Source organism: Crocodylus siamensis, chromosome 9, assembly GCF_052110815.1.
Source record: "Crocodylus siamensis isolate JL-2025a chromosome 9, ASM5211081v1, whole genome shotgun sequence".
Taxonomy (NCBI): Eukaryota; Metazoa; Chordata; order Crocodylia; family Crocodylidae; genus Crocodylus; species Crocodylus siamensis.
The window spans coordinates 5,099,156-5,124,873 of NC_143403.1; the positions used below are offsets into that span (position 1 = coordinate 5,099,156).

Below are 25,718 nucleotides of genomic sequence, written 5' to 3' on the forward strand. Positions count from 1 at the left end.
GGTCCTTCCACAGCTGGTGTCTGAGGAGCTAGGGAGAAACACTGGGGTTTCTGAGAGGAAGCTGACTTACATATTGATGACCATGTGTATATATTTGATCCAACATTCCAGAAACTCAGGTATCTGGTGTGGTGGAAATGAACTTACCAATTCCCTATAGCAGGTTTATACTCTCAAAAACCAAGGGGATTTTAACCCCATCTATGTTCACCCCAACTACCAGATCGTGTACTCATGGTCTAAGGGAAAAATGGCCTTGATGTATGTACAAAAGCTGTAGACGCTCCCCTTCCCCTCTAGCATGTGGTTACACACATGGAGCTCCTATGATCTTAAATCAGACTTGTGGATGTTACGAGAAGCTCCTGACAACCTTACAATGACAACCTTCCTGCAATTTGCACCAGAAAGAAATCCACTTCTCCCAGTAGCCTGCCTGAAACAGCATGATGCATTAGGCACAAGACTGGACCTTTGTCACAGCTGTGCTGGGTGAGGTGGCGGATCAGGATTTCCCCTCTCCCCATGAAAGGATTAGGTTTGCTGGGGTCTCTTCTGGCTAGCAAAACCCCAGCACATGCAAATGACACAGTAAGTGTGGCATAAAATAATACCATTATTTTATATACATATAATTATAATCATCATATAAATTATTATATCAAGTATAATATAAAAGTATAATTATGATCTAAATTATAATTCTATAAAATATTGTATATATAATTCTATAAAATAACATTATTTTAGAATAATCATATAAAATAACATGATTTTTATATTATTATAATCATCATATAAATTATTATATACACTATAATTATAATATAAAATGGCTATGATATAAAATAACATTATTTTAGATATACTTATAAATTATGGTATAAAAGATAACATTTTCTCTATAATTCTAATTAAAATCATTATATTATAATTTATGTATATAAAATAATGTTATTTTGTATATGTTTCTAATAACTATAAAATAATGCATGAGATAATTCTAATATGCAATATGTAATGATTATAATGTAAAATAAGATGTTATTTGCATGCATATATTATATGTATAATGACATCATAATCAAATATGCTGTCAAAGGTACGTCACAGGAGCGCACACAGCTGCGCCCAGTCTCGCCCCCGGCTCCAACCCCGTGCAAAGCCTCCACCTCCCACGCATGCGCACTGCACAACCCTCCCGGCCCTGGAAAGCGCATGCGTCTTCCCCATCCTCCTCGCCGTAGCCAGGGCGCATGGGCGCACGGGGGCGCCTGCGCAGTGCGGCTTCTGCCCGCTTTCTGCCCTTCCCGTTTCCGGGACTGGCGGCTCCGGTGCGGGGAGGAGGCGCCGCCCGGCGAGGGCTCGGCCCCGGCCGTGGCCCCGGCATGCGCCGCCGCCGCCCCGCGCCAGCAGCACCGTGGGGCCGGGCCGGCACGCAGAAGAGTGGGTGAGTGTCCCATTGCCCGCGCCTGAGCGCCCCGGGGCTCAGCGCGCATGCGCAGTGGGGGGTGCTCCCCCCCGTTTCCTGGGCGGGGGGTAAAAGCACCGGGTGGGGGAGACCCTGCCTGGTGGGGCCGGCCTGAGGCAGGCGGGGCGGTGCCAGTACCCCGGCCTCCCGAGTCCCCCCTACTTACCCAAGTGTCCCCCCATCTCAGTTCCCCCACCCCGTTTTGTGTGTGTGTGTGTCCCCAGCCTTAGGGATGGAGCTCGCTGGCTGTTCACGGGCTCCGGGCAGCAGCCAGGTGTGCAGAAGGGATGGGGAGGTCACACGCACGCATGCATGTAAAACAAACCCGGAGGCTCTTTGGAGCAGCTGCGGTCGCAGACAAGTCCGGTCCTCGTGGCTTTGTCGCTCTCTGTGATGACTGCTGTGGAAAGAGCCATCATCCATGGAGTAAGAGGGGGGAAAAAGAGAACTGAAATCAGTTTGAAAGCGGCATCAGCAAACCTGAATTCGAAATGAAATGAATCCAGATGAACGGATTCTGTCATTCGCTTCCCTGGGCTCTGATTCATAACGTTGCGTGCGTTTGCTACAAATACTTTTAACCAGTTTTTTTGGAGGAGGCATCGACTGGTGTTCCCAAAGCAGGTGAATGAAGGGTATGCTGTGGCAGCTTAGAAACCGAAGATGGAAAACAAAAAACAAACGGCTGCGTCTGAGAGCCGTCTCTGAAAACGCTGCATGTCTTTAAAACAGCAGGATTGTTTTAAGCAATCTTGGAGCTGGAGTCACTCTGACATGCTTGTGAAAGCTGTTGGGTTTGGATCTCGGCATTAGCCCTTTATGGAAAGATCACTTCTGATGAGAAAACTGTACTGGCAGCCTGTTGCTGTACAGCCATCGACTGACACTGCAGTGTCTTCAGAGGATGGTGAAAGGGTAGCTGAAATTGTATATGGCAAGTGGGAATATTTTCCTGGCAAGTTCTGCTTTGGGTTTGTGTTTTAATGCATTTGTAGCCCTTTTGGAATATGAGCAGTGTGGAAATGGAGGTAGTCAGGTCTGCCTCAGATCTGGGGAAAGAGGCATGAACCATCCAAGGCCCAATTCTGCCACTGGTGGTTAGCCTGTGTCCCCAGTAATCAGTTTTCACCTCTTCTGTAGCCTCCCTGCCTGAGGGAAGCCAATAAGTTACTTGGTGGGTTTAGGATCACATCCCTTATAGTGACAAATAAGCCAGTGCTTAGTCTGGATGCATGTGCTCTCTGCTGTGTGCTTTTCTGCTTGAGGAAAGGAAGCTGCTGTATCAGGCTGCTGAGGGGTCCTGCAGGCCCCTGCTGCTGTGAATCTCCATTATTTATTGTGTAGGGAATCTGTGCATGTTGATCAGTCAAATCCCTGCTGTGTATTGAAGTCCAAATCTTTTGTTTTGTGCAACCCCTTTCATGGCTGTGGAAAAATGGAAAGAATTTTTGCAAGGTATGATCTGCCCCTCTTGTTTCAGTGCCATATCAACCCTGTGTGATATAGGCCCGTACAAGTATAAAATAAGGCATATGTATGTGTCAAGTTCTGCTGCATTAGGATGGCCTTTTATATCTATTCTGCACTTGCATTGCTTCAGAGCAAGCTGCTCTGCATGATGCTGTATAGCAGAGAATTGAGCTCTGTGTTTTTAACTATGCCACTAGTCGGCAAGAACTTCTGAAGGTTCAACTGCTCGCCAGATGTCTGTTAGCATTGAACAGTGCCAGCGATGAAATGAAATCGTCTGACTAATAACTATTGTTAAATCATTCAGTAGGTTGAACCTAAATTCTGAAGATATGAGGATACGTAATAGACTCTCCAACAACCATACGTGTAGCAGAATAATTCAAGATAGCACTGTAATTTATGATCTTTTAAAAGACATTTTTTAATAAACACTTGTGTTCAGAGCATGTAGCTTTATAGAATGAAGTTGGTCAACCTCATGCAATGGTAGGTATAATAAATAGTAATTTTATACTGGGGGGGGGAAATCCAGATAACTTAGTCATGTTATTTGTCAGGGGATAACACTGCTCAGTATTTGCAAGGATGGATGCCTTCAGGCCCACAAGCAGTAAAAATAGCTGTGTTAACCTTGTCATTTTGTCCTAAGCCCTATTCCTAAATTTCAGTGCTTGTAATATGTGGTCTGTTTACTGAATTTCTAATTTTACACCACATCTTGCTACTATAATGGTATTTTAAAAATTAAGAGTTTAATACCAGGAGGTTCTTAGTTCTGTGAAAAACAGGTCAGAAGGAGTAAACCAGAGGCTTAGGAAAGTATGGGAATAAAGAAACAAAAAAGAAGTGTGTTAGATTTAATAGGACTTTGCCCTCCCAATAGGACTTTGGGCTGTGGATGTCACCATTCATTCTAGTGTGGTGGAAATGCAGGAAGGCTGGAAATGAATGTTTCAGGGGTGAAAAAGAAGAGAGATATGGGAAGAGAAATTTGCAGGACTTGGCTATGGACTAAGAGGAGGAAAAAGGAGAATTAAAATTATGTTTGAAAGCAAAGTGTCAGCAACCCTGTCTGCAGATGAATTTTGGACTCTGTATTTTGCTTGTGGATTACAGTAGCAGTGCTTAATAACCTTTCCTCCTCTTGTGCAAGAGGAGCTGACACTAGCATTATTTTACTGTGTGGATTCAGGGCAAGGGGAAAAGGGGCTTGTCTGGGATTCCTGTTTCTTTAGTTGCTGCCATATACTCTCTGCCACCTTTTGCTCTTCTGTTTTCTCCAGGCCAGGTCCTGTTTGAATCCTAGCACATGTGAGAGAAGATGGAGAGAGGCCCTACTCTTTGGGATGCTTTTCCTTTTTCTTTCTTCTTTTTGTTCTGAGGTTAAATTGTGTAGAATGAGTAGCAGCTTTTTAGTGGAAATGGCTCTGTAGTCTCTAGAGCCTAAATTTAGTAAAGATTTAGTCTGCTGTAGATGTGTGTTGATGAAGGCTTTTAGAGACCCAGTCGTCCTATTTCAGCAAAAGGAGATAAAGGGTTTTTTTTACATATATATAACTCAGCTGTGTTTTGCAGAGCTTGGCTTGTGGCTTAGAGCTGGCATCCATAAATAACACAAGCTGTATGTTTTGCCAGTTGTGTCTTCATTCTCCTTTCATTTCTCATGGCAATGTCTTGATGACATTTTTTAGGAAGAAACCATAAAGGCACACGTAATCGTGAGGGCTGCTTTCTGTGTTCTTTTGACTTATGATCTCGCCGTTTCTGGTAGTCAGGCAGTGTTTAAAAGGGGTGAATTAACTATTTTCTTCTTTTCCGCCCTGTGGGAGGAAGCATTTCTTCTAATGCTGAACGGACAAGCTTCCACAGTGTATGTAGCTGCTGCAGAACGAAATCATGGTTTTGGATAATGAGCAGAGACCAGCATAGCGAAGGACACTGGAGTAGCTCTAAATGTTAACATAGTAGCTTGTACCTCTTTTTTTCTCTCAGAAAAAAATACCTCTTTCACTTTCTGCATCTTAAAGAACATAGCAACAGACTGACTTCACACTTTGGTGAAAATTAAGGTACAAGCTTCAGCATAAGCAGAGCAGGGCGAGGATATTGAACTGGGATACTTGGAGCGCACACATAATAGCAGATGAGCGTAGTAGTAAAAAGCAGAGCCAGCTACTACTGAAGGGCTTCCCTCCATCCTACAGATTTGTAATGAAAAGTTACTTAATCTTTTAAAGCGGATTAATGTTTTGTGTTGATAGTCTAACTGTTCTGCAGAGATTTTTCTGAAGTGCCTTAGATTTCATGTTGTATAGTTCTGATTTCAATCCTTGTCTGCCTATGTCCTTAGACCAACACGGCTATAACTGATACCCCTGTAACATGGAAGATATTGAATTTTGCTGTTTGAAATGGAATCTATACAACATGAAAAAGAGAGAAGAGTACATACCAACTGCAGATGCTTTCTCAGCCTGATGAAGGGTATTTATACCCAAAAGCTTGCTAAGAAGAATTTTTCCAAGTATTTGAGTTGGTCTAATACAAGATAGCAGATTTACCCAAAGAACCTTGTTTGCCTGGTTTGAGGACCAGGTTTCTACTGTTGTGGTGTGTCTGAGGTTCACTAGGTGTTATCCATACCTCCCATCGAATTATTATATGTGGGACTGTGTTCTTTGCTACCTGAGTTACTGAAGTGCATATGTATACAGATATATATATTTTAAACCAGTAAATTACATGTTGGGTTTTCAGCGAGCGCAGAATTCTGCTGTCTGGGGCTTCTACCAATCCTGTACTTTAAGTGGCTTTTTCTTAAGAGCCAAGTTGGTTTTAAATTCATTAAATGTGGGCTTCACAAGTTGGCCCACCAGGGTAGTAGTACATTCTGATCCCGTGGGTCCTGGCTTCTCTAGCGTTAATGATGCTGAAATGAGGGAGTAGGGGCTTCATTTACTGCACTATAGCTACAGGGATTTTTCCTTTTAAAGGTTTCCATTGCATAGTTGAAAAGGAAACCAAAATCAAGGAGTGAAAATAAGCTTTGATTGCTGATGTATTTTTAATCTTTATTGATTTTGTGTGTGTGTGTGTGTGTGTTTTACTGTAAAGTGTTGTGAGTGGACTTTTCCAGAATGGTGCTATTTTTCTTTGAAAAAGAAATCAGGGGATTGTACTTAGCCCTAAATTACTTTTTAATCAATAACACACAAGGCTTGTGACACACTAGTTCATTTCCTTCCCCAAACCCTCAAGCCTTTCTCCAGTAAGATTCGGAGGAGAGGCGTGTCAGATATAGTATATTTTGTTACACGGGGTAATGTGGGTGAGTAAAGGAACTTGCTCTTAACCCTTCACTTGTAAGGGAACTGGAGAGCTTGCCTCAAGTTTAAAAGATTTACAATTTTACAAGCTGTAGGATTAGTCATTTGTACGCAACCATCTTCGCGTGGTGATTACTCTTAAATTTACCATTGGATTGTGGCTTAACCATCATCATTTTCTGTTTAAAAGCAGTTTTTATCTTGTAATCCCCCTGTAAGCATCCTGAGAGTCATGTGACTTAATTCCATTATTGCTCCAGTAAAATGGCTGTGATTTGAGTTTGCATTTCACTAAGTAGTAGTATGCAAAGCAGATGATAGGTGGTCTGTTCCAAGTGAGACTCTCACATGACTGGGTTAATCACTTGTTAGTTGATCAAGTAGTTTTTTTTTTTTATGAAATGGGTTATACATCTTGGTATTTTCTAACACAAGATAATAACAGGTTTTAAGAATGTGTGTTTTGGAGGCGTGGTGGAAGGCAGTTGTTCAGCCTGTTACAGCTTAAAGGCAGCACATTTCAGCTCTAAGGCATCTGTGCTTCAAATGTGAAAGGAAGACGGACTGAACTGCTCCAGTGGTAGAACAAACATTGGGCTGGAAAAAATCAGCAGTCTGTGGCAAGGCTGTAGACAACCTAATGAGACTAATTAGCAATTAAAAATATGAAATGCTTTTCAACCATGTTCTCCCACCGGAACTGAACGTCCAGGGGAGAAAGAGAGATGAAGACTGGACAGTAAAATAGATTGGCAGGGGAGATAACAGGACTCCCTTTTTCTCCTGAAAAGAACAGAATATAGAACAGCTACAGTGCAAGTATAGCATAAGTACATCACTGTAATTGGTCTTTTTAAGGTGAAGACCACTTTTTGAAGGAAAGAGCAACCCGGATCTACCTCCCACCCACCCCCTGCCCAGCAGGTCAGTCTGTGGGGGGGTGGGGGGCACAGACCAAGGCCTGCAAGGTGAGGCAGGGGTGAGTGGTGCCTGGGCCAGGCTGGGTGGTGGGAGGTTCAAAACCCAGGTGGCTTGTCCAGACACGCAGGGGAGGGGGCTTCCACTGCTGCACGTAGCCATGGGGCATATGCCCCCCCCTCATCTGTGTGTGGGGCGGAGGCGGCTGCCACTGCGTGTTGGTCTCCAACCCTCCCACCACCTGGAGCACAGGGCCAAGGGGCTGCCTCAGGAGCGCTAAGGACCACAAGGGAAATGTCTCCTGACATTAGGTGCCCCCACCCACCCCCTGGCCTGGACCCAGCAGCTATGATCCACCTGCACCTGCTCTGTCCTTCCCTATGCCCAACAGCACATAAAACTGCTGCTAAACCTCCTGCTGCCAGGGGAAAGCACCGACTGCCTTGTATCTGCCCACCTTGCCTGGGAGCGCCGCTGTTCTCTGCCCCCATACTGCAGCTGCTCCTGGAGCAGTGTCGTGTGTGGGTAGTCTCTGCCTTGTCTCCTTGGTGCGGGCAAGGCTGAGGCTGGGCTCTGTTCATGTCCCACTCTATGCTGTGGGGCATGTCCCAGCTGTGCCTCAGTGCATTTGTTCCCTGGTCATGGCCTGGAGCCTCTCTGGGCCTTTGGAAGCAGAGGGCTTGGTCCCCTCAGCAGGCAGGACAGATGCACGGAAAGCAGCACGACAGTAATGAGACCCAGACCCTGGTGCCCAGAGCGCCCTGGCAGGAACCCCCAGCTCCTCCCTCCCTGCTCTCCCTACACCAGTGCTTTCCTGCCAGGCACCTGGAGCAGCAAATCCCAATCCCCGCACACATGGGCTTTCCTTGCAGCCCCTGGCAGGGCCAGTCCTGCCTTCTGCTCCACCGTCCCATGCGCTGCTCTCCCCTGCAGCCCCCGTGCTCGTGCTCGGTTGAGCTGCCACTCCCGAAGGAGCAGCTGAGCAGTGTGAGCTCTGCCTGGGGCTGGGGCAGGGCTCAGCGCTGCCTAGAGCCTCCCTTCAGGCTGCAGCAGCTCCCACAAGTGATGTCAGAGCCACGGGGGGAGAGGAGGTTGTGGTGCACCACTGGTGCAGGGAGGGGCAACCATTGTGTCTCCCCAGGATCAGTGGCCGCAGGCTCCATGGGGCACTTGGTGACTCCGGCTTGAGACCAGCTCAAAGCTGGGCTGGAGGAGCCTGGATGCAGAGGACTGAGGGCCATGTGCGTTGGTGAGGGAAGAGTGGGGAAGCAGCTCCCTGCCCTGGGCCTGTGGCTGGCGGCGCTGAAGACCTGTGCCCTCCACTGTCCCTGTGTCCCTGGCAGGAGTTAGGCAGATCCAGGGCAGTGGCAGAGTCTGCTCTCCCACCACCCTGCTGTGGACGCCTGACCCCAGCCGGGCTGGGTGGTGGAAGGGTCAGACCTCAGTGTGCAGTGGCAACCTCCTCTGCCCCACACAGATTAGGAGGGCAAGTGTCCTCTGGGCCTCAGCCAGGGTGCATGCAGCAGTGAGAGCCCCCCATATGCCTGGATGAGCCACCTGGGCTCCCACCCTCCCACCACCCAGTCCAGCTGTGGCCCCACTCCCCCAGTGGCAGGGGGCATAGAGGGATCATCACTCAGGCGGTCTGTCTCCGGCGGCGGTGGTGGCAGGGGGCATGGTTCAGCCTAGCCGTGGGTCACATATGGCGTCCTGACACTCCCAGAGCAGCAGTAGCTCTGGATCTCAGTCTCGGGGAGGCTGAGCACATGCAATCAACCAGTCAATTGTGATCTCCCAGTTGGTGACCACTGACTTAGTTTATGGGCAAGTTTGATAAAACAGTCTCTCAAGTTTGAGAGCTACTGCTGATTGGATGAATTAAAATGAGGTTTAACCATTTTAGAATTTAAAAAGTGCTAACATTTCACTTTCCAAGTTTGTATCTCTCATCTTTTTGGATTTATGAAGAGTGGAAGTCAGGCATTTTTCAGAATAGACACTACTCGGTAATTTTGGAAATATTTGAGATTTTTATTCAAAAGTTCTTCCTCTTATCAGCATCTCCTTGGCTTATTGCAAAGTATCGGATCATTGATATTCAGAGTAATCTCTAATCCACTTAATATATGGGTAGTAAGAATTAACTAAGAAAGATGAAAAAAGTGTACGAGCAAAATAAAACATCCAGTAACTTTGATATTACGTGCAAGTAAAAGTTAAAGCCTAGACTTGCAAAGGCGGACACAGACTTGTTAAGTCAGAGGGCAGGGCATTCCTTGTTTGCTGTGGATTTCATTTTTTTTTTGTATAATCTTAAAAGGTGGATGAAAACATGTATTACATTTCATAACCCAAGAAAAGTGTTAACAGGAGCTATTGTTGCATTGAAGCAGAGTTCTATTTGGAGTCCTTTTACAGAAAATAAGTAATTGCTTAATAGTTGCTTATGTTTATAAAAATCCTACCAGTTCAGTTCTTACTAATATTTATGCCTCTCAAGACAGCAAATTAAAGAATGTAACAATGACATTAGGGAAATTATAATGGAGTTTGTGGAGAAAGCTGCTGGAAAATAAGCCCAGCTACTACTACAACCTTTTCCGGACCTGTATCTTGCAAAGTAAAACATTAATCTAAGAATTCTTGTTACTGTTAGTTTGGCTTAAAATAGAAGATGACTAATCTTTCATAGTTACTTTGTGCTTAACTACAAATCATGCATGCAGTAATTGGTACCCCGTGGGGCTGAGGTAAGGTGGCTCCTGGTGTTTTTCCTTGAAATCGCTATGCCGTGTTTCACTGTGTTAGGGCACCTAATATAAGAAGTAATAAACTATGTCACTGTGTTTTAAACTGGATTGTTGATCTGCATAACAACATTAATGTTCGGAGAATGTAGGCTCTACTACATGGTTTCCTCTATCTGTTGTGCAATATGATAGTTTTTGAAACGGGGCAATTCATGAATTCTCAACATTTGAAAAGTTTGATTGTTTTGTTTTGTTTTGTTTTTTTAAACTCAGATGTTGCATAAATATAACTTTTTTCCTCTTTGGAACCTGCCAAACAGGTAACTAAGATTGACGTCATCTTTCTTTGAAAAGTACAACTTTCAGCTGTACAGATTGCTACCTGTATTTGGGGTGTTATTCTCACTATCTTCTGAAAAAGAAGGAAATGCAATTTAAAATGAGATATCAGTGCTACATTCCGGTTATAAAATTAAATATAAATGCCAGCATTCACTGGCTCATTTTCTGGCGGTGTTAATAAACCAATTTATTTAGTTTTTTTATTCGCTTCTCGGCCTCTTGAGGGCTCATATCGTGTGCTATCAGGGGTGGCCAACCTGCCTCTGTAGATGTCCTGTGGCAGATCAGGAAGGGGACAGGCAGCACAGCAGCAGATAGTGCAGAAAGCAGAGGAGCAGATCAGACAGGGAATACAGGGCTAGGAGCAAAAAGCACAGCACCGGAAAGGGAAGGGGATTGGAGTGGCCCAGGGCTTAATTTGTAGCATGCCTGTCTAGAAAGTTGCCCCCCCGTCCCCCCTCGTGCACTGTATTAAGACACATGTGACATTGCTTTGAGTTAAGAGAACTTTGTTAACTTAGTCTTTGTACGAGAGTATTCTGGGTTTATTTTGAGTTAACCGCATGGGAGTCTGATTATTAAATTAGGAAGTACTGTAGCTCTAAATTTATCCAGTAGTCTTAGGGTGGTCACTGGTGCATCCCCAATACACAGGACATCCCTTTGGAGAGGCGAGGGGGACTACTGGCCACCTCAGCCAATCAGTGGTGAGGGGTGGGACCGCCGCCTTGGCCAGTCAGTGGTGAGGGGTTGAGCCACCAGGCCCCTTGGCCAATCAGCAGCAAGGTGGGGTCACCACAAGGCTACCTGCTTCTCTGGGCTGTGCACTGCCCTACCTCTAGGCACAGCCAATAGAATTGCAAGGACAAGTGATTTATATGTATTTCCACCAATGAACTGAAAAGCAGAGCTTTTTGCAGTCCAGCCCTCATTTAGAAATGGATGGGACAAAGGTTTCAAAACAGAACAGCCTGATACAAAACAGAACCGTTGGCCACGCTAAGTAGCCTACACTACAGTTACGTAAAGCAACAACTTACCTTGTTTGCAGTACCAGACTTACCAACACCTTACCGGAGCTTTAAGGACACTAAGCAAAGATGATTGTTCTTTGGATGTCTAGGCCCTTAAACTATATTTTAACTTTTCACTGGACAGCAATAAAACCTGGCAAGTGAATTAAGAGAAGCAGTCATTCAGGCGCTCGGTAAAGTTTCAAGTTTGCACCTGTTTACAAAAATGGCAGATCTGAATAGCTGCAGACTATTTATTCTGTACCTCCACAAGGAAGATCTCACAGTTCCCCTTGTGAGGGTCTGTCAGTTTTCGTGGTTATTTGTTCAGTCCTAAAATCTCTTCTTAACCAAAGGTTTGCTTGCTGTAACTATGTAGAATACTTTCAAAATACTATCACTTGAGATTATTTTTATTTTATACTGTTTCACAGAAGTGACACTGCATTACTAACCAGTCCGTTGATGATGTCTTTTCAGATTATATCAGATATGATTCTGTACATTTTAGAAGCCTGAAGAAAGGGCACGATGTCAAAATAACACATACAGCATTTGTAAGGTATGGGGGTTTTTTCCTACTGCTCTGTATCTTTATTGCAGGCTATATTTGTCTTTTTAATACAATTATTAAATGAAGCCAGTATAGCAACTATAGTAATGACATTGTCTAAACCCAAGTAGTTAAATTACTGAAAGAATCTTTCTAAAGTTTGCATGTGTCTGGAGGTCCTGGGGGCTGGGAGGCCTGTTGGTTTTGGAAATCTTCTGCTCATCTCTCTTGGTTTATGATAACTTGCTTGATTTGTGCTGCTAGAGGTGTGCTTTGATTTAAAATATATATTTCTGTATCTATCTATATCTCTATATCTCTTTATATTAAATTAAAAAAATCATCTGAGATAGATAGATAGAGATATAGCAAATGTTGGTAACGTTTAAATTTTGGTTTTGCTCCTGTTCGGAGGAATTAAGCATTTCCAGATTTTTTTTTTCATTTTGTCAGTTCTGAGAAAGTTAAGACAACTCCCTCTGTGGGAAAAGAAATCATAACTTTTTTGTTTTGAAAATTCTTTGTCTTGGTATTTATCTCATGATGTGAATAATAGGGCCTAATCTCTTATTGTGCAGTAGTGTAGATATCATGAAATGATTTGAATTGAAAGAAAGGTTGAACAGTTGTCACTTGAAACTTTTGCTTTGAGACACTTAATGAAGTTTGAAAAATTTTGATTTTTCTCAATATTATTTGCTGCTGGAAAAGCGTTTTCCAACCAAAACATTTCTGGACAGCTCTGATTACAACCCCTTTAAGTTTTTTTTATTCTCCTTTGCTACTGGAATTTTGCCCCTGAGAGCAAGCTCCAAAATTGTTGGTGCTTGAAGCCATTTTTGGTTGCTAAACTCCCCAATTTAAATGTGGTATATAATATCAACTGTCAGTCATTTCATCTGCCTATAATTTTAGTACTTGTGTGCCCCTGTGATTAAAAACTTGATCCTGAGAGGTGCTTGTCATGAAAAGCTCAGTGAATCCAGTCAGTACAGGTGAATGATGCTAGGATATTTTAATGCATACACGTTCAGAAGCTTCTGATTTCATTTTGATTAGCACAAAATTGAATTCACTTGAACCTGCCTAAATATTGAATGACCAGTGCACTTTATTTTCCTGATTAGCTTAGGATTGAATATGGAGAAGGCAATGCTGGTTTATAAGGCACTTTCTAGAATGCATATATCTCGAGTCATTTTACAGAGGGGCATTTTTATATACTGCATTTCAGTAAGAAAAAAGTACTCTTGTTCAAAAAACCCCCTCTTGCTTAACCATTAGCCTGAATTAAGGAGAATTGCTTTGGAGACCTTATGAAGATTAAATTAATATAATGACTTCAGCTTGTATTTACTGCACAGTGTGGAAATAGTGATTTTTAATCAATCCATCCTGCTAACAACTATATTTGATGGATTGAAATCACTGATTTCCTTCAAAGGCCCAATTTAAATAATTGTTTTTCATCAACTTGCCCACTGCATTTTTTTTTTTTTAAAAGAAAGCTGCATTTTGTTTGGTTGATATAGCAATTAAACCACATCAATTTACAACTAAATACCTTTTTTACAGTAGATTTTGTACATATGTTTCCTAGGTAAAAATGTGTGTGTGTGTGTGTGTGTGTGTGTATATATGTATATGTTAAGAACTATTTTTAAATATAGCTTAACTTATGAGAAATACTACATTTTAGTCTGGTGTAAAATGGTGAAACTGTGTTCAACTAGACGATTAGCTTTTTGCTCATATTTGTACTGAATTGCAGTAAGGTGGCAACTTGAATTTTATCAAGCACACAAAACCAGCACTTCAGGCTTATTAAACAAAACTTTAATATTTTGGATACAGAAACTTTTAAAAATCAAAACATGGTGCAGGTTTATAGCTGATTTATTAGAGACTGGTAGTAGCTCTTATAGTATTAGAAGTATGAACTGTGGTTAGTAAATTAAACCAATTATTTTAGGTCACACAGGAAATTTTTCTAAAATGACTAGCAGATGTTTTTGTACCCAGTGTTTAAATCGTATAATTTTTCCAAAAACTGTTCTATAGGGAAAAATATTCTATAAACCATGAAGTTTGTCTTCTTGGTAAAGCCTTTTCGTTGTGAATACAAAACAGCTTGAAAAAAATTACATCTTTAATTTAAAATTCATAAATTTCTTTTAAAATTTATTTTGCACAGGCTATCTTTACCTAGGGCTTATATATTTGCTTACACTGAGGAATAAAGCTCATTTCAGAAGTGCATGGGGAATACTAAAAATGTATAATCAACAAATACTCCCACAGATTGGCACATCCATTAATTTTGAACATGGCCATTTTGAAATTCAGAAGTAGTCCACTCAAGATAACTAGCATTATTGTCTTAAATTTATCATTTATTAGCATTGCAGTATATGGTAAACAATCCTTAAGAATGGTTAAAAAATAGTAAGCTTACTAACCAGGTGATCCAGAAAGCTCAGATGTGTCTGCATCACAGTCTTCAAGTTCATTGCCTTCTGAGAAGTATTTTTCATAATGTTTCATTCAAACTGCAGGAGCTTGCATCTTTTTATTGTTCTGTTTATCTGTGGCGCATATTTCTATTTTTCCCAGTAGCAAAAGAGAAAGTGTTCCCAAATAGGGTCTTTTTTGCAACGTGCAATCATGGCAGTTTTCCCTTTAGTTTCCAGGTGTTGAAATCAAGACTAGGCTGTGCTCCACAGTTAACAAGTGTACATGTTCATTAATGCGCCGTAGTCCACACTACTGCACAGGTAGTGCCAGCGCACACTTTTTGGTGACACTAATGCACAGTAGACTAATTCTACTGCACATTAGCATGGTTTTTGCCTCCCACATTCATGCACAGCAGAACTAGTCTACCGCACATTCAGCTTCTCACGTAGATACGCACAGAATGCAGTTACTTTTCCTACGCTATCTTGAGCCCAGCATTGGTCCTTTCTGTTGCATGTGCTACTCCTTATTCTGCTACTTCTCCTCCTGCATGCAAGAAATTAATAAATGATTAATTAAAAACTTTTAAAATCCTATTTAATTTTTTTTACATCCATTTTTTTAATCTACCCTGGTTGTGGGACAGCTAAGTTGCTTGGGCAGTGGTAGCAGTCTAGCTCTGACATCACAGAGGTCAGTGTTGGCCAACCTTCCTTGTTTTTTGGCTGGGTAACATATCCCATGCTATACATTAGTGTGTCTAGATTATTGGTACCCAAGCTAGCTTCAGTACCTCTTGAACTTCAGTATGGATGAGCCATTGGTGTCAAAAATGAGTGAGTTTAATATACCAGTAAGGTTTGGGAGTTAGAGAAAAGGACCAGATAACCAGATTAACAGTCTAAATTGATTTTGAGCTATCAAGCCTGCAAACAAAATAAACTTCCGTACACTTTCTGCTAAACTTTGTTTGAAAGGTATCGCAAGTGAGCCCCTTATACATGAAATAGTAAATTTAGGTATTTTAGATAACACTTGGGCTTAGTAAAGCAATAAGTATACTCAAGGTCTTGGGATATAACCTAATGCTGCCATAAATCTTACCAGTCACACGGAGGCTACCATTAGTGTAGAAAAAAAGACTCAGCTGCTTAGCTGCCACCAATCAATATAATGCTTTCAAGTTTCTCTCAGACATGGCCTTTAATAGCACAGAATCAATAAAGGTTTTAGGGCTGAGTGTCCTTCTAGGATTGCACACTATTCTTGATAGGTTATGTTTAAACTATTATCTGCCTCTTATTCATTAATTCTTTGATTGTACTTACCTATTAGAGCTGGGTGGAAAACAACAGTTCAGTTTCATGGCATCTTTCTGAGATTTAGAACTTTTGTGTTTGTTCCAAGTTGGAATGACAGCAAAGTCACTCCAAAACTTTTCATTTCATGACAAATGAAATATGCTAATTTTGTAATGGTATAAAACTACTTTTCGATCTCTGCACGTCACAAATCCCTCCCGCTAGAAAATATACCCTAAATCTGAGAGCATATCCTGTTGACCATGAAAATGTATTTTGCAAATACATCTGTTTTGGTGAAATTGCATTTTCCCACCCAGTGAGCTTATGTAGTTTCCAGCCAACTCTGGTAATTCACATTGAGATCAGTGTACTGAAGAGTTTCCTGTTCTTCTCTTTCTCTCTCATTATCCATTGCTTTGCTGAAGCTGTATAACAACTCAGCAAGCTGGTGCCATAAGTTGTAGTGTAATGAGGACTTTGCTGTACTTGTCAGGTCTGAGAAGGAAGCTAAATCTTAATGCAAGGAAGAAATTGGTGTATGGCAAATCAACCACAGAAAAACATGCCGATTTACAAAAATCTACATTTAACTTTCAGGTTGTTACAAAACCAACAACTGTTAAGGCAGTAAAAGTTAAGGTTTGATATCAGTCATGGTCCGCAGTGTGAAGGACTCCAATGCACTGTGAACTGTATTGGAAAACAAAAACAGGGAATCTGAATATTAAATAGAAGAGAGATTTGTATATAATAAATTATTAGACAGCTGCTGAACACGCTTCTCTAGAGTGGTGTTTCTAACACTGCTGGTGTGACTTTCCAGGGTTGGGTTTTTTTTGTAAATTTACTATGCAAAATATGTGTGATTGCTTTATAACCTATAGAATCCCCCCCTCCTGCTTGGGAATGCCATTTTGGATCAAATTAATTAATCCCCTTGGCTCCTCCCTTTTCTAATCAAATAGCTAATCACTTTAAATCAAAGCTCCCTCTGTGCACAAAGTTCTGCTAGTTTTAATTAAATCAGTGTAACATCACACCTTTAAATTTGTGCAATTCCTATGTGTATACAAGCTCCTAATATAAATCTGTGTAAATTATGTGTCAACTATGATCTTAAAATGTTGTTCTCATTTTTAAAAGCATTACAACACCATCATTCTGGAGCACCGTATACCACTTTGATGTACACCTTGCTGGGGTCGTTTGACCCCAGTACTCTTTCCTGCCATGGCAGGGGGTCTCACTAAATGATCTACTCAGGTCCCTTCCGACTCGAGAAACTATGAAACTTTTGTGAATTATTTAACAGTATAAGCTTAATCATTAAGTATTTTTTTAGATTTAAATCTCAGCTAGAGAACTTGGAATTACTTATCCATAAAGTGCAGAATATTTTTCTGCACAGGAGGCTTTACAGGTCACTTAAATATATTTAGTTTTGGAATAACCAACTGTATGTAGCATTTTGGTAGAATTAGGCATTAAGAAGAATGAAGAAAAAAGGACATGTTATGATGTCTGTGTATTACTAATTATTGTTCATTCTTAATTCTAACATTTGGTAGCTTAACAATACTTCGTTTCGAGGGAACAGAGGAGTATTAAAAATTGGTACAGAGTAATGCCACTTCAGTTGTCAGATACCATCTAGATATAGGTACCTGTATCTTACTTTAATTCTGTGCACGGACAATGACATTCTTTTAGGATTTCAGGCATTACTCTCTGCCTAATTGCGTGCTCTTGGCTTTTTCAGTCAGGAACCTTCCACCACTTTTCTAAGATTAAGAAAAAATGGTTGCAGTTTGTCATCATAAAGTACAGTGTCACATTGCAGAAATATAGTTAGATGGTTCTTTTCAAATTTTTAACAGTATTTTAATTCCAGTTGTCTGGAATTACTGGAAAGTTGAGGTGGGGGAAAAATCAGTGCTGCACTGTTTGTTAATGGAGGGCTCTTTAATGACCATTGTATCTGCTGGAAACATATCACAACAGTACATAGATAATCCTGGGAGTTTTTAATTTGTGTTGAGAACAATTTTTTAGTCAGGTGGTGGAGAAACCAAATATGGGAGGAAGGGGGTAGGGAGAGGCTCTTTTTGATTTGCTTATTTGTTAATAGGGATGATTTTCGCTGTGTACTTAAGTATACACTTACTAAGTTTCTGGAGGACATCAATCTGGGTGGAGTAAGAGATACTTCAGAGGCAAGAATAGGATTTAGAATAACCTTATTAAATTGGAAAACATGGTCTGAAAAAAATAGGATGAAATTCAGTAAGGATGAGTGCTCTGTGCTGTACCTGAATAGGAATGATTTAATTGGCAAATATAAAATATGGAGCCAACTGGTCAGGTTTCAGTACTGCAAAAAATCTGGGGTTTATAGTGAGTCACAAGATGAATTAGGAGTTAATGGACTGTTGTTAAAAAAAAAAAAAACAAACTAATTACATGCTAGAATGGGTTTGAAAAAAAGTGTTGTGTGCAAGTCTTTGAAAGTACTTAACACTTGCATGGTCTCACCTAGAGTATTGGGTCCAGTTTGGGTACCACATAAGAAGAGGACAATGGCAAAACTTTTTAGAGGTCTAGAAAGCATGTCATCAAGAAAGGTTGGAAGATTTAGCACTTATCAAATCCTCTGTCAGTCTTTTTTGGACTAAGTCTTCCAAACGAAAAAGGGGGGTTGTGAAGAGCCAATCAGTTGGTCCTAGTGCCTACAGCAGACAGGACTAGACATAATTGACATATATTACAATAAAGAATTTTTACTTTAAAAATTGAAAAAAACTTAACTACTGGAACATATCACCCCGGGTGGCTGTGAGATCTCTATTAATGGAAGTGTTGAAGTACAGATTAGACTTACCTTTGTTGGGGTTTTTTGAAACAGGGATATTTCTGCCTTGAGCAGCGGTTGGATTAGATAACTTTCAGAGGTCCCCCATCAACCCTGTATTGTTCTGATCATATGGAATACAAACCAAAAAGAATAAGAAGAATATTCAAGCTTTTGGCCTTCCTACAACATAGAAAAACTCAGGGAGGCTTCATTTAAAAACATGTAGTGCACATGCCTCTCAAGTGTGTAAAACTTCCTTATTCTTTTGTAAATTATGTATATAACTAAGCATAGACCACAACTGTACATAACCATTCCATCGTACTGTCAGTTTTCAATACACATCGCTTACAAAATTGTGGATACAGACTTTAAAAGGCAAATCCTTTGTTACAGAAGTCATAAAGTGTGAACCTTCCCCACCCAGCCCCCCACGCACAGCCTTGCAAATCTCGTTTGACTTTGTCTTTCATATTATAAAGATGGCAGCATGCAGTGTTCACGGTTACTTGTGTATAACCGATCTTTCCATCTTCCTCCAGGGCAAGTCCAGAAAACCATGCAGTCATCAGGGCACAGATTCCGTGATGTTGAGCACCACCCTCTCCTCACTGAAAATGACAGCTACGATTCATCTTCATCGGAGGCTGACATGGCAGATAGGGTTTGGTTTATCCGCGACGGCTGTGGCATGGTCTGCGCTATCATGACATGGCTTCTGGTAGTCTACGCAGACTTCGTAGTGACTTTTGTCATGTTGCTGCCTTCCAAAGACTTTTGGTACTCTGTGATCAATGGTGTTCTCTTTAACTGCTTGGCAGTGCTCGCTCTGTCATCTCATCTGAGAACCATGCTAACTGATCCAGTAAGTGTGTGATTATTCCTTGACATTAAACTTAATCATTTAGTTAGATGCAGAGAATAAAGTGATGGACTCTTTTTGAGCGGAGGGTCTATCTCCTGCTGTTTAAACAATTTACAACTAAAAAAGTCTTCAATTAATGGGGACAGACCCTTACTCTGTTCTGTTTTCTGTTCTTTTATGGCACCATAAACAAGTCATAAATTGTGGGGAAAGCAATTGGGAGCTAACAGGCAAACTGCAGGTCAAGGGAAAAGGCAATTGAGAAGTGGAGTTTCATTGATTAGTCATTCTGGCTCTGTCCAGAAGATCATTTAAGTCCCTGTTATTCTGTCTTGTGTCTCTTCTTCCTTGTTGCCTACTTTTGTAAATATAGGTAGGAAGCTTTATAAAAAGTTTCTGTCTTATCACATCACCAGATATTTTTGTAAAAGACCAGAACAAGTTAAGGTTTTCAGACCTGTGGACTCGAGGCATGTTTCAAAATGTTGTCTGCTGCTAAGACTTGTTGGTAAAAAAAACTTTAAAAATACCAGAATTTGAGCCTGTATTTCATTTTCTTGTCAGTAAGCTCTTAAAGCAGAAATTTAAGTAGGCCAAGGGTTCTCTTGGGATTACTCGTGGGTTTTCTCCCATACATATAAGATGATTTTTTGTTAGCGTATTTTTAATTAGACACAAGCATAAAAATTAAACTATTGATGTTTTATAGCACTTTGTGAAGAAACAAGAAGCCGGAGTTGGGATGGGGAGTGGGGGAAAGGAATGGCTTTTGCTTTCTACAAATCTGGGAAAATAGATTTACTTTTAAACAAAATTTTATCACAGTATCATTGCTTAACATTAACTTGTAAAAGCTTATATATAGCTACTGGTGTATAATGGAATGTATAGAGGAAATCTAAAATTGCTTTGGCAATCTTAACTATTAAATAAATCAAATTCTGATTTAGACATTACCATTGTGAATGTCTGATGTTAAGTGGGGTTTACTTATTTGTTCTTTGTTCTGTAAAATAGGTTCACCCTGTAGAAGCTCAGTGCTACTGTTTTACTACCATAAAAGTTTGAATGAAATGTAAATACATTTAAGAGCTGTAGTTTTGGGGCCATCTGGGTGATCTGGTCTTATCTTTCCATACTAATAACAGGGCCTCTTAGCTATTGTGCTCATCATTAGCAGTCAAAAATTAAATTCCACTCCTACATTAGTTCTTGTATGATAATTAGAGCCTAGTTAGCTTCCTTTTTAAAATGTCATCCTTAGTAAGAAGTTTATTGAGGCTTCTCAAATAACATCAACATCTTAAAGGTGAGTTGGCCATTATCTCAAGTCTGGATTGAAGCATACCAACGTCATGAGCAGTGTTTACAGCTTTTTACCATCCATTTTAACAGGTATTCACTGCTCCATTTATTATATATGAGTAGTTTTATTTGTCTGCTAGAATTTCTTTAAAAGCTCTCTACAGAATAAAATTGTAAACACAATCTCAAGTTGTGTATAACTGGAATAGACCATATTCGTATTCATTTGGGTTTCCTATTCTGCCAGTTGGCCAGGACACCAGTATTTTTGATACTTAAGCTTCTGAATTAATTAATTAATGAAATAGTAAATGTTTCTTCCAGAAACAACTCAATGACTTTGTAAGGCTTAACTTTACTGTAGTCTCTGCTCAAGTGATCTGCACTTCTAATTCCTCTCCAGCTAGTCTAGTTTGAACAAGAGCAGTCTTCTGCAAGAAAAACCCCAAAAAACACTTGAGAAGCACAGAATGATTGCGTAATTAGAACTTGTTTCAGCCTGTGCCCATTGATGGGTCTGCTTGAAGCACCACTTAACTGAAACTTGAGATTTTTTGCATGCGCTCTGCAGTTGATTGGAACAGTGCTTGAGTTTTACACAAGCTTTAAGAATATGAAACACTTGCAAATGGATGTGTGTTAGGGAAACATTCTTTCTAACAGCTGAAGTGCCTACTTCAGATCTGGCAGAGCTGTTTTCTGTCCAGAAGAGTTTCTTTAAATTTCCCGAATAATACCACCATATTGCTAGGGACTTGTCTACGTAGGAAGATAGCTTAAACGCTTCTGGCAATTCAGGGCTATGCTGTAAAAAGATGCTCTGAAATAAATGTCCACACAGAGAAATAGCATGGAATAAATTCATATCCTAAAATATTTCACAAGGCCATCTCCATGTAGACTAGTCCTTAATTTTAGGGATGTGCATCAAAATGTCTGCCAGTGTTGAAAGTGAAGGCTTCTGAAAGAATATCCTTTCTCTCGTTCTTTCTGCACCATCCAGGAAATCATCACTACGCTAGAGTGATAGTTTTCAAACTTAACTAAAGTCATGGAGCCGTTTCATATCACTTATGCTGCAAAGCCCCTACCCCTATCCTAAAGACTGACATGGAGTCAGGTGAGACCCAAGCTGGCAGTGCATCACCTCCCAGCCCACTCTACCATTGCCTCCGGTCTTTATGACACCCCGATGACCTGTCGGATTCTACAAAACACAGTTTTAGCATGCTCTGATACAGTGGATTTCAAAGTTTAACAAAATCCCCTACACTTTTGGAAAACTGGGCAGAGAGAGTTGCGACTACCATGTGACCCACCCCTTTTTACAAATAGATGCCATCTCCTGCTTGATTAAAATCATACAAATCCTTCTGATACCATCGTTAGCAGTTCGATTAATCCTTGAGGGCAAAAACATTTAAAAACTTTTTCAAACCAGTCTACAACCTATAAGAGTATCCTGGTAGCTCTTAAAACTGACTGGCCCCCATTATGGAGCCTCATGGCTGTTAACCTGTTATATGTAGCTAAAAGGAGGCCTGCCCTTTTTCCAAGTTTTTCACTTAAATCATTTTACCCTTAAGCAAGAATTCTGACTGCAATGCTTGCTTTTGCAAGTAACAAAATGCATTCCCTTTTGACTTCTTGTCCCTGCCCTCTTTTTACATATGTAGCTGTTGGAAAACCTTACTAGAGATGTGTGATTTATATTTAATATAAGAGCTTTTGCTTTAAGCACAGCTGAATGTGGATATTGGTCTGACAGATTCCACCTTCTTTTGAAAACAGTCTATCTGTAGAGATGGCTGGTATGTTTCCATAATAGAAAAATAAGGTTCATGCTCCAATGGGATTAATTCACAAAATATTAAAGCCTGCCAGAGCCCAAGCCTGGATATCTTTCAGAAGCACTGTAAGAGGTTCTTCCTATTTGGGCAGGCATTTAGCAAACAAAGCTAGACTGGGATATTGTTTCATGGTTTCTGTTTCATGCTGATATTCTGGTTGTCTTTACGGTTGTTTAGTGGTCTTGTTTGTTCTCCGCTCTTACAAATTACTACTTTGGTTTCTTATTGTAACCCACCCTCGCGCCTTTGTTGGGAAGGGGGCGGCATATAAATCAAAAGAAGAAAAAAAATTGCATTTAATGTCTTCATTAATTGTTGAAGAGACAGATCTGCAAAGTCTGCTCTCTTTTTTCCAATTTAAAATATGTTCTCTTCTCCCACTTTCATTAATTTTAGGGGGCTGTACCCAAGGGGAATGCCACTAAAGAATACATGGAGAGTTTGCAACTGAAGCCAGGCGAAGTCATCTACAAATGTCCCAAGTGCTGTAGTATCAAACCAGAACGTGCACACCATTGCAGGTATGCCATTGTCTTCGTTATGCACATTTGAAGGATTTTGCTTGGAAATCCTTATTTTTATTTTTTGCAAAATAGCTAATGAACAGGCCCTGTCAAGTGTCTGGAAGTGGATCCGCTGGTTTACAGATTATACAACGCGCAACAGTTGTAAATCAGATATCCAACTGAAATTTACAGCGGCATAGGGAAAGAAAGAAAAGCCTACGGATTTTTTTTTTTTTAAGGATCTCATTACGATTTAACATATTTTGTTGCTGAGCCAGAAGGTTTTATCTTCTGTGTTCTGTTCTGTGACTCTTTACTACTCCTGCTAAAGTAAAAAGTCATCAGGAATCTTTTATAAATCAGTTTTAACCTTAGATTTAGTATCCAGACTTCCCTTGGGTTGCAGGAGTCATTTTAATTTATCATCTACTGTGGACAAAAAATACCAAGTACATTTAATTTGGTTGCTTTAGCATGTGTTTGTTTTTTGTGTTTTTTTTTATTTCTGACACTCCTGAAAGGATCCTGTATCGGTATTGCATGTGAATCAGCAGCTTTCTCCTATGCAGCATGCATAAACTTTTTGTTAAAGCAGTGAAATGTTCTTCAGGTCACTTGAGACTGCTCTGAGTAATGAAAGAAGTGATTATAGTAATCCTGGATTAGGATGTTGTATAAAGTATAGTAAATCTATTTTTAATTCACTCTGCTGGCCTCGTTAGGTTGCAGTCATCTTAGAAGCACCTGTAATGTTCAACCCCCCAGGAAATTTAATTTAAATGCATCTGTCCTTGTGTTTCTAAGAGACAGTGAAAAAAATTCATACTATGTATATGGCTTTTTGTACACAACTGCATGTGTGTATATTTATAATGCACTTTTTTATAAAGTTTATGGATGTGTAGTGGTATACTGTTTGAATCCCAGAAGTTTAGCATTTGCTGGCCAGCAGCATTGACTTAAAACCGGCTTTGCACACTACAGTTATTCATACCTCATATTTAGTATGTAGGTGCTGTTAAACCCATGCTTTGGAGTAAAATTACTGATTTTTTTTTTTTTAATTGTATTTTTTTTACTTGCTCCCTACTAACCATTTTAAATATTGGGTTTGTTCTGTATGTGGAGATTACATTTCACATCGACAGGCCGGCTAGCTAAAAACAAGCTACCAGATCATACCTCTAACTTCTGCCTCAATATTCCAGGGATAGCATTATACAAAAACCTGTCCCACATAACAGAAGTAGATATTTAAATATGCTGTCAACATTCATGGGTTTTCATAATCCTTTGAAGGAAAAAAATGAAAGGTATTATTGTCTAAAACAGCCTGCTAGAAGAGACTCTGTAAATTCTCAAGAAGCCAGTTTTGTTGCGAAAGGCTTCATTTCATTGCCACAATGTAAATTTGATTTAGGACATTGAGGCAAGTGCCTTTTCTGTTATTGCAGTTATGAAAGGTTATTATACAGTGGAGTTATTTGTGGAAGAAAGAGTTTCATAATTGCCCAAAACGGAAGAAAAATCCTTCAGTTGAGACACCACTTAATGCATTTCCCTTAGGCTGTAGATGTGATATCTTAAGATAAATTCATATTTTCAGGCTTACGCTGCTAAGGAGGAAGCTCCTCCTAAAACTGTTTTTTCATTGATGGGGAAAAAGGGACTCGGATTTTGGAAAGCTTGAATGCTAGTTTTCAAATGGAAAGAACACATTGCAGCCTTCTTGGTTCTTACCATCTTCTAAACAGTCTATTTTCCTGTGAAGTTATCTGCATGACAGTAGACCTACATTTATATGAACACTTATATGGACTTGTATATGGACTTCCAGCCTGGTCACCAAAAAAAACCTCCACCATATCCTAATGTATGTATAAGTTGTATCCTAGGTTTGGAAGTAATGTTTCTGGACTCCCTGTATATGGGGTTTTATATGTTTAATATTATAGATGCTTTGTTACAGGGGGGTTCAAATTGGCAAGGGTCTACTGTACTTAAAATCAAAAACTAGGGTTGCCTGAAATATTATCCCTGGCATTCAACAGTTAAAAATAAAATTCTCAAAAGCCTCAGGTTATAAGTGGAAGAGCGGGTTTTCAGTAACAGAAAATTTGCTCAGAGCTTTGATTGCACTTGTACACAGCCTTGAACAAAGGGAAATCTACCTCATTCAACTCAGTCTTAAACACTTGTTTCTTATCGCTTGCCTCAATTACATCAGTACAGAATTTGAAGTCCTGTCTTGTACAAACCATTTGTCTGAACAAAAAATCCCAATTTCAGAGTAAGAATACTTATAGGAATACAGTATTTAGCCCAAAAAGTCAGTTGGTTCAATGAATCGTATCACTCCAGGAAGTCGGGACATCTGGTATCACCCCAGGAAGTCGCAACATTCAAGGAAGGTTGAATTGACTTGCAAATGAGGATTTAATGGGAATTCAGTCCCAAATTCCTTGCCTTCCAAAACCTGTAACTATTTAGCTCACTGTGTCCCCAGCAAACATTATTAAGCTCTAGTTTCCAACCAAAGTGCCCTTCCTTACTCCTTAAGGTGAAGAAGGTTTGCTTATTACCAGTGAACCAAGAGCGGATTGTCAAACACTCTTTTCCCCAACCTGCTGCTCTCAGGACTTGTAAGCTCTTCAGGTTCTTCTGTGTCTGAGTCTTGGGAGGTAGAAGCACTTGTAAAAGTTGGCAAAGTCTCCATGGACCTCATCACTCCTTT

General features: G+C 40.5%; 1 protein-coding gene across 1 annotated transcript in view; it reads left to right on the forward strand.

Annotated features, from left to right (window-relative positions):
* Nucleotides 1-1,266: 1,266 nt before the first annotated feature.
* Nucleotides 1,267-25,718, forward strand: part of ZDHHC7 (zDHHC palmitoyltransferase 7) — a 34,821-nt gene continuing 10,369 nt past the window's right edge. The window contains exons 1-4 of the mRNA XM_090062999.1: nt 1,267-1,450; nt 11,774-11,855; nt 19,001-19,323; nt 22,875-22,999. Coding sequence (XP_089919125.1) covers nt 19,018-19,323; nt 22,875-22,999 — 431 coding nt within the window. The 5' untranslated portion in view covers nt 1,267-1,450; nt 11,774-11,855; nt 19,001-19,017. The remainder of the gene's footprint in view (nt 1,451-11,773; nt 11,856-19,000; nt 19,324-22,874; nt 23,000-25,718) is intronic.